Source organism: Podarcis raffonei, chromosome 15 (genome assembly GCF_027172205.1).
Source record: "Podarcis raffonei isolate rPodRaf1 chromosome 15, rPodRaf1.pri, whole genome shotgun sequence".
Taxonomy (NCBI): Eukaryota; Metazoa; Chordata; class Lepidosauria; order Squamata; family Lacertidae; genus Podarcis; species Podarcis raffonei.
The window spans coordinates 28,915,956-28,925,176 of NC_070616.1; the positions used below are offsets into that span (position 1 = coordinate 28,915,956).

Consider the following 9,221-nt stretch of genomic DNA (forward strand, 5'->3'; position numbering starts at 1 on the left):
ATATTTTTTAAAAAAATTACATTTTAAAGAACTTAGTCCTTAGTGACACCAGTAATATATTGGGCTATATCCTACTAAGAGTAGAAGACCAAGTGACATTCATAGGCTAAGTTAGTCATGCCCAATATTTTTAACTGGCCTTCTCTGAGTAAGAACATAATTGGACAGAACCCATTGATTTTACCAGCTGCGAAAAAATCTTAAACTCACACTACAGGACAACAAACAAATGGCATCATCCAGAACGCCACTCGTTTCATCGTGACGTCATGGGCCTGAGCAGTGACGTCACCGCCACGCGCCCACGCGTTCCTCCCGCAAGCCTAGAGTTCCTCCTCCTCTCAATATGGCGCCGGGTTAGACTCCGCAAAAAAAGAAAAGAAAAGAAAAGAAAAGGCGCCGAAGTAGCGTAGGTCGCATGAACCCTCCGGCGCGCCGTATTAGGCCGAGGTGCGCCCTCCAGAGGAATAAGTTGGGAATAGCGGAACGGGAGTTCTAAATGGGCGGGATTTCCTCCCCGGGGGCGAAACTGATTCGCTAGCGAAAAGGGCGCAGGGCGGAAGCAGACCTTTGCGCAGGCGCACTCCAGGGGTGGTCGGAGACGGAGCTGGGGGGAGGGGCGCGCCCGCCAGAGCATCGGGGAGAAGGAGGAGGGTCGTGGGGCGAAGAGACTCGAGCGCCATGGAGGAGCGGGGCGAGCCGCAGTCGCCGCCGGCGTGAGTAGGGCCGGTCGGGCCGGTCTTTCCCCTGGACCGCAGGGCGGGCCTCCGTTAGCCGCCCCTCCCCCAGCACGCCCGCAGCCCGCACGGAAGGCCCGGTGCGGGGAGGAGAGGAGGGAGCCGCGCTCGGCGGAGCCCTCATCCGAGGATGCGCTCTGGGGCCGGAGGGGAGCAAGCAAGGGCGGGCAGGAGGGTGGGGCCCAGGACCCCCTCCCAGCCCCCCCTCACCGCTGCACCGGGGTTCCCATGGCAACGAGGCTTGGCGGGAGGCCTTCGTTCTGCGCCCCTGCTGGCGCCTGGCCGAAAGGCACCGAGGGTCGCCTGAGGTTGATGGCCAGGGGGGCTCACTCGTGGCTGAGCCGGGAGCCCTTCACCTGGTTTCCACCTTTCTGATTTGTTTTGGCTTGCCGGGGCAGAGGTGGGGGCCCAGGGTCGTGGTTCGAAATCTTAAAATATTAGGCGTGGGAAGGCGGGTGCGAGTATCTGTGTCCTTCCTCATCTGTTGTTCCATCCCAGCACCTGTTCCTTCCTCTGACTGACTGCCCTGCAAATTCTTCTGCTCCGTTATGTTGTTGACCCATGTGTTTCTTCGCAGTACGGTCGGAGATATAAAAGTACGGCTTCACATGTTTATTTGTTTACATGTACAGGCAAGGTGCTTTGCAGTTTTTCACATGTGGTAAATGCAAGCATAATTTCTAACATGTTTGGTGCCTTGTGATATCTGAAATGTTCCCCAAGTGGAATAATTATGCTAATATATGGTTTTTTGTATAACTCGTTCATACGATAGATCTCACTGTTACAGAATATGGCATACTGAAACTGTTGTCTTCTCAGGGATAGGATGAGCCAGGGTGACTCAAACCCAGCAGCAATTCCACATGCAGCTGAAGATGTTCAGGGAGATGACAGGTGGATGTCACAGGTAAAAAAAACATGTTATGCTGTAGCAGGATTGAGTGGGTTTTTCTGTCTTGTACGACACCTGTAGGGATCATGATCACTGCTGCCACTATAGCTCTTTTGTGAAAGGCACAGTCTCTGTAGCAGTCTCTGTGAAGACTGTCTGGCTGACTTGCCTATAGGGTATACTAGTAGACCCATTCTTAACATAATCCCAAATTGCAAAGTGCTGGAGGCTTTACTTCAGTTTACACGTCAAATTACTGAGAGTTGAAGACAGTGCACTGCTTTGCATGACTGTTCTCTTTTGCAATATGCCTTAAGCAAGCTCCATATGCTCAAGACTGGGTAGACTTCCCACAGTACATTGTATTATACAAATATTCTGCTTTTCATACATAGTATCAAAAAGTGGCTTACATCAGTTAAAAGGAGATGGCTCCTGCTCTCAGCCTTACAAAGAAAAAAGACAAGACAAAGAATAGAGGAGGATCAGTTTGGCAAGGCGAGAATGAAGTGACAAGTTGTAAATGGGCATTAGTATCCAGTTTTGGCCAGAATGATCTCCCCTTGTTAGGACACTTGCTTGGAGAAAATTTGGTTGCAACTACCTGTTCTCATTCCTTTTACTAGTGGCAGAGGCCATGTGTATGTGTGTTCACTACTGTCCTCACCATAGTAGTGGGCATCTGCAGTAAGGAAATAGCAACAGCAAAATGGCAGAGTTTAGAGGCAGTCAGGATTTTAAGTCCAAAGATAATTGGCTCTGGGTGCAAGAAAACTGCTTGGTTGTCTTAATGCTCTTGCTTTATTTTTATACAGCATAACCGTTTTGTGTTGGACTGCAAGGACAAGGAACCTGATGTGCTGTTTGTGGGGGATTCCATGGTTCAGCTGCTACAGCAATATGAGGTACTGAGTGGTGAGGCTGCGGGGCTTGTTGTATGAACACACTTGCTTTCCATCAATTACATAATGTAAAAACGGCTACCTACCTGAATCTAGAATAATGTTGACAGTCCACCAACAACGGACAGAGCCTTCTGCATAGGGCTCAGCCCATGGAAGGGAAAGGGAGCCTTTGACCCTGTGCTTGACGTCACATAAACTTTGGCTCAACTTCCTAGGTATCCATCTGTTGAGCATGATTTCTGTGAAGGAGTAGCATAGTGGACTTTTCCATTGGGAGGGCATTGACCTAGATGACCTTTGAGGTTCCTTCCATCCTTATGACCCCAGGAGACCTTCATGTGTACAGCTGTATGCAAAGGCTTCTCTTCTGAAGATGTCCACATGGATGTATGGGTGGGCCCGCGACTGCACACAACATTAGTGCAGGGCCAAGAGGCACAGTCTAGCACTTCAGCCATGTGCCTTGATGCTACACATAGAAAGCAACTTCAGAAAAGAGCTTTGAAGGTTCTTCAATCCAAGTTCTGTGTAGATATTACCCTTTTTTAAAAACAACAACCCAACAACAGATACCTTTCCGGTGGGTTAGACTGTATGGTCAAATATTCTGCTTTTGTTCAAGGGTGATCTAAAAGAGTGAATTGGTTTCTGGTTATAGATATGGCGAGAACTCTTTTCACCTTTACACGCACTGAATTTTGGGATTGGAGGGGACACAACGGGGCAAGTTTTGTGGAGACTGAAGAATGGTGAACTGGAGAATATTAAACCCAAGGTAAGCTAGGGATAATGACTGTGTTTATATGAAAGCTCCCTTTTCAAATGAACAGTTTGCTGGCTGTTGGTCCCACTGAAACAGTTCTGCGCTGATAAGCACATAATGATTCCATGCCAGCGTGTTTGTCTGTTGTATATATTGCATTTGTGCCTTGTAATTTATAACTAGTAAGGAAGCAGAGGCCTAGGCTGTGAGTGATATTGTCAAAAATACCAAAGTCTGAGGGAGGCATCACCAGTAACCTGCTGAGGGATTTAACAGCAGGCTGCTTTGGCAACTATTTCCAGTAGCGGTTGGAACATCTGAGAATTTCTAGGGGGATATCCTGTAACTATTGTCTGTTAATTGTATTTTAAATATATAGTATTTTATGTGTGCAGAACTTTGTAGGTGTGGTATGAATATGGCAAATAAATATTAAATGCATAATACAATATTTTATCATTTGAGGTTGTGTGGGTTCTTTTTCTTCTCTATTCTCTTTATCCACAGGTCATTGTTGTTTGGGTTGGAACAAATAACCATGAAAACACAGCAGAGGAAGTAGCTGGTGGAATAGAGGCCATTGTAAGGCTCATCAATACGCGGCAGCCTCAGGCCAAGATAATCGTGCTGGTATGCATTGCTGTGGTCAAGGAACAAGTAGCAACTTTGGGAATGTGTGCACTTTTTGCAAGCTCCTCTTTGACCAGGAGGAATGGTAGTAGCAGTATGAGAAGAGAAGGGCAGTGCCACTCCTTCTTGCAAGGATGCTTCTGGGAATAGTAGGTCTCTGAATCCTTCTCTTGGCCAAGGCAGAGGAAGGAAGGAGCACTGGGTGTAATGCCTTGAGCCATTATTTATTTAGGGAAAGGTTTCTTGTTGTGCTTCAGAGTGGAAGTTGCTGTCATAACAGATCAGCTAAATCTCTTATAATAGCTGAGGATGATTCCCTGGATGTGCAGAATTTAAAAGGAAGTAGGTCTTTTGTGGAACGCTTTCCCTTGAGTGGGAAGACTTTTCCAATTTTGATGTGAGGCTTAAGATTGTCAGTGTTCTCCCAAAGGGAGTGGTGAGTTTTACTGTGTCAGTTTCTCTGATCCTTTTAACATCAATTTTCGTTATTTTTACTGTAAAGCTTATTTTGGTTTTTATCTGTTTTTTTTTTTTTTGCAAATTGAATAGCCATTTGAATACAGTACAATCACACAGGGGCTGTGTTCAGGGTTGGCACATATAGACATACACACTTATACTCAAACCACCCCCAGGCAAACATCCTTACCCTTTCTGGAGCTGTGCGCTGAGTAGGCCTTGACCTCTCAAGCAAGGGAAAATGGTCAAAAGCTCTTTCCTTGCCAGGAAAACCCTGTACAAAAAGAACCTTTAAGCTCTCCACATTCCATTCATTTAATTTGTGTGATTTCAACCGGCCGGCCTTCAGCCACATAAAGTTGAAATCACACGTGTTAAAACACACATAAGCTGCAATTGAACTGTTAATTCATTATTTTAGAAAATGGAGTATTAGTTAATCATGTTCCTTTTCTGTTCACTTTAAATTATGATAAGGGCGCTGAGAACTTTGTATCAGTTGCCCAGTTGGGGGGGTATTGGTTTGCTTTTGCCTTTGTTTTTATTATCTGTTTTGTGCTCTCATTTTGTATTTTTATGTTGTGAACTGCCCTGTGATCTTTGGATGAAGGGCAGTATACAAAATTGATAAATAATAAGGCATTAGAACACTCCATGTATAAATCTTTTTCTTTTTTTTTAATGGGAGAGGAAGGTACAAACCCTAGGTTTTACTTAGAACTGCCCTGTGAATAGACCTATTGAAATTAATGGCCATTCATTTCAGTGGGTCTACTCTGAGTAAAAGTCAGTTGCATGCAGGTGGAGAATAAAAGTTGTCACGTGCTTCTTAATGATGAGGTAGGGACAAGGTTCCTAGTGGGTGAGAAGGAGAGAGATGGTTTATGCAGCATCATTTGCCAGGGTCCAGAGAGAGGATGATGTGGATGCCTAAACCATGGGTAGAGTCAGTGCACAGGGAGATGCCTGGGTGAGATTTCGGGAGCATGCTTCTTACAATACTGAGCACCTTCTCACATGCTTCTGTCCTGTTTCATGCTCAAGGGCCTGCTCCCTCGTGGTGAGAAGCCAAACTTGCTGCGGCAGAAGAACAACAAGGTGAACCAGCTCCTGAAGACCTCACTGCCCAAACTCTCCAATGTCCAGCTGCTGGACGTGGATGCCGGCTTTGTGCACTCAGATGGCACCATCTCCTGCCACGACATGTTTGATTTTCTGCACCTATCGGGTGCCGGCTACGCCAAGATCTGCAAACCCCTCCATGAACTGATCATGCAGCTGCTGGAGGAGACCCCCGAAGAGAAGCAGGCGACTTTGGCCTGATCCCAGCCGTGTCCGTGGCACCCCAGCTCCATCAGCGCAGTTCTTTTTATCCTGGCACTACAGAATCCTTACTCAAAGTGCTTTCCATTGTTGAATGTTACTGGGTGTTGTGTTTAGCATTGGAAAGGAAAGGGGACTGGGGCGGTGGCTGGGATGGCAGCACATGGGTCAGCTCAGTCAGTCAGAGCCACCTGCAGAGGGTGGTTTAAATTGACCGAAGAAGGATGATACTTTAAAGTCATTTCTTGTTTACAGTGTGAACGTTCCTGTCACCTGTTCGTTGCTCATGTTCTGCTGTCACTCTGCCAGCTTCCTCGCCTTAGTGTCCTGCCAGGCTTATTATTCCAATAGCCCCTAAATGTCTGAGCTCATTAGCTGCACTCACATTCCACTTCCTGAACTGAAAGTAGTCTGCTTCTTTAAAAGTTGGAATTGTTTGGAGAGTTTTTATACTTAACTGGGGTTGGGTTTTTTGTTTTAAGTGATCTTAGCTGCTTTTCTGGCTTTGGCAACAACAGAAAGCAGGATAAAGCTACATCAGGCAACTTCAGACGTGTGAAAAATTAATTGTCAAGTGAGTGAACTCATTTAACTCAGCCTGTTTTCATTTCTTGCTTGATGGATGTCATTCTGTTGCTGGGAAGAGGGGACTGCCCAATTTCTGCATCCTGGTAGAACCATTTGTTCTCTCTTCTCTCTCCCCTTCCCCCTTTTGTGTGCTTTGATTCAACATTCCCATCTCTTAAAAGGCCCAGTGGCCTTGGAGCCTGGTCAGTGGCCGGACGTACCCACCAATATAAACTGACATTTCTTCCCGCTGTTCCATATTGTGCTTCAGAATGCTTTGCAGAGCTGCTTGTGTTCATTTTTAAAAGAAAGAGCAAAAAGGAAGTGACTGTTACTTTTCCTACCCTCTTAATGTCATAATCCTTGCTCATTTCCCTTCTCTCAAGGCCTGCAGCAGGCTGAAGCTTTACAAGGCCCCAAGGTTGTGTTTCTTGGTTGGGTCTGTCTTGTACAAGCATTTTATTCAACCAGATGAGGCCTCTGACAGCGAGGGACATAATTGAGCTATAGCCGTTACCTCTCTTGAGTAGGAAAGGGTCCAGTGTGGAAAGCATGTTTCTGGGGATTCCTGTATAGAGATTACCAGGGATATAAAGCCTTAATTCATGTCTACATGGATGGGAGAGATTTTCCCACGAAGGGAAAACCTCTTTCAGATTTCTGGTTTTAGGAATCTGAAAAAAGCAAGTTTTTTTTATAAAAAAACAAATACGCTTCCATCTATGGTCTGCTTTTACCTGAGCTAGTTCAGAAACATCAGCTATTTAAACGTAGCCAGTTGTGCATAGTTCTAACATGTTATTCTGCCCTCCCCCAAAGTCTTGTGCATGAGACTTTAGTGGCTCTTTTTGTCGTGGAAATGCTTTTTCATATCAGAAGGTTCTTGGGAGCAAGTTCACTTTCTGAACACGCTCACTTGATGTCTTCCAAGTAGGCCTTTATCCTAGCATTTATCCTCCCTCCCCTCACCCTATTACCTTGCTCCTGTAGACTTCCTCCAGCACAGGTGGGAAAATGCAAAAAGCACAGAGCCCCTACTGCACAAAAGAATGGTGGGGGAACAGCGTGTGCTGGAATCCTGAACTGGGGATGGCCATGGTTGAGCTGGCCATACACTGCTGGGGCTTTGCTGCTTACCCTTTTGTGGAAAAGGTAGCACTGGCCTAACTCTTCCTGAAATACCTCTCTGGTGTTCCTTCCATGCTAGTGAAACAGCTGCTTGTGGTCCAAATGCTCCTTTTGGAAGATGTTCCTCCTCTTCACAGACCCTGGCCCTGAACTAGCTGCTTCTCTGGGGTCTGTCTCAATTGCTTTTTGCCATTTCCCCTGCCTGCTGCCCTGGATCCGACCTAAAGGCAGGTCAGTATCTTCCTGTCTGTCCTGTCACAAAGAGAAGCTTCTCATTAACAAGACTGGAGAATGTTGTAGGTCCCGCCCCACCCCTTATTTGAACCCTGTTGCATCTGCAAGTGCTGACATGTATCCTGCTTCTCTGTGTTCCCAAACAAGATCCTAATATTGGGATGTGCTTGGCTGCCCAGTGCTCCTGGTAACCCAGGAATACATCTTGTGCATCATATACTGCCCCGCCTTGAGCTTTTACATGGCTTTTCCCTCTAATCTCATTGCTGTTTACAGTTGTATGCTGCCGCCCAGAATCTCATCTGAGCAGTGGTATATGAACATTGCTAGTTTTATATTTATTGCAGCAAAGAAAAAGTGTGAAAGAAGGTTAAGGAATGTTGTCTTTCTCTCGTCGTGTGTGTGTGTGTGTGTGTGTGTGTGTGTGTGACTGTAACAAAGGGACCCTGTGCCCATAGGAGAGAAGTGTGGTTCTGGCAGCATGCTGGCTCAAGAGTGTGGAAACGCCTTGGAGCCTGACCTTTTGCTGCTGAGAGTTTGGGAGGGTGCTTTCTCCCCTCTTTTTTTTTTTTTTTACTGGTAGCCAACTGAACTTTCCACCCCCACCACCAAAAAAAGTGATGATAATTGCTTTGGCAAAATGGCATTGATGACTGGTAGAGCTCACTGTTTAGTGCATATTTCAATATAAATGTATATGTTTCACCAATTAGTTCTTGTGAGTGTCTCTCATTTCTGGTAGGGTGGGTGGGTGTGCTGCTTGGACTCATGAGGTCTAGCCCCAAACTGCATTAAGAACCGTGTGTGCATCAGAAATGTACTAGTTCTCTGTGTTTAAAAAAAAAACAACAACTATGGGGGAAGGGGACATGTATATCTACAAGTTTATACTGGAGCACAGGGAGCTGTAATTAAAACTCTCAGATTATGGAGGGGTGTATATTTTTATTATCACCACAAATGTGCGTGTTTGGGGGGAGTAATTTTCAACTTCAAAAAATCATTCTAAAATCTTGTTCAATTCTGTGCTTGTCCATATTTGGTCTTCATTTCCTGTTTGTAAGCTCTTCCTCCAAGCAAGGATGTTCCTGAAATTCCCCTTCTTTGTGGGCAGCCAAGAGGCTATAAAAATGTGCCTGCTAAAAAGGGATTGTTGGTGTTTTCCAGGAGCATGGCCAATGTCCTCCTCCTGGTTACAGCATGGCAAGTTGCTGCCTACCAGCCATCTGCATGGAGGTGGAGAATGGCTAAGCTCTGTATCTGAGCAACAAATTGTATAAACTCCCTTTTTTCAGATGAGTGCAGTTGATAAGCTCTAGTCTAGGATTCTGTTAGAAATGCCCTTCCATCCAACATTTGGGCCTGCATAATAGGCAGAAATGTCGTTTGTAGCCCGCCCCATTTTAGAAACAGCTGTCTTGGTGCTAGACAAATACAGTGGTACCTCAGGTTAAGTACTTAATTCGTTCTGGAGGTCCGTTCTTAACCTGAAACTGTTATTAACCTGAAGCACCACTTTAGCTAATGGGGCCTCCTGCTGCTGCCGCGCCGCTGGAGCACGATTTCTGTTCTCATCCTGA

At 45.9% G+C, this 9,221-nt stretch overlaps 1 protein-coding gene across 2 annotated transcripts; it reads left to right on the forward strand.

The window, feature by feature from the left end:
• Positions 1-609: 609 nt before the first annotated feature.
• On the forward strand, positions 610-8,353 carry PAFAH1B2 (platelet activating factor acetylhydrolase 1b catalytic subunit 2). 2 transcript variants are annotated; one of them, XM_053366305.1, is made up of 7 exons: positions 610-716; positions 1,236-1,333; positions 1,560-1,647; positions 2,448-2,537; positions 3,196-3,312; positions 3,808-3,930; positions 5,434-8,353. In XM_053366305.1, exons 3-7 carry the CDS (start codon positions 1,567-1,569, stop codon positions 5,710-5,712), a joined length of 690 nt encoding a protein of 229 aa, XP_053222280.1. In that variant the 5' UTR covers positions 610-716; positions 1,236-1,333; positions 1,560-1,566; the 3' UTR covers positions 5,713-8,353. The 2 variants fall into 2 exon arrangements, with proteins under 2 accessions (XP_053222280.1, XP_053222279.1); XM_053366304.1 differs by lacking the exon at positions 1,236-1,333 and having other exon boundaries at positions 614-716.
• The last annotated feature ends 868 nt before the right edge of the window (positions 8,354-9,221 follow it).

Bases quoted from the DNA above. Each gene is read 5' to 3' on its own strand.
- PAFAH1B2 (XM_053366304.1), top strand. From the start codon at position 682: ATGGAGGAGCGGGGCGAGCCGCAGTCGCCGCCGGC. The intron at 1,648-2,447 runs GTAAAAAAAACA...ATTTTTATACAG, and splicing joins ATGACAGGTGGATGTCACAG to CATAACCGTTTTGTGTTGGA. The intron at 3,931-5,433 runs GTATGCATTGCT...TTCATGCTCAAG, and splicing joins AGGCCAAGATAATCGTGCTG to GGCCTGCTCCCTCGTGGTGA.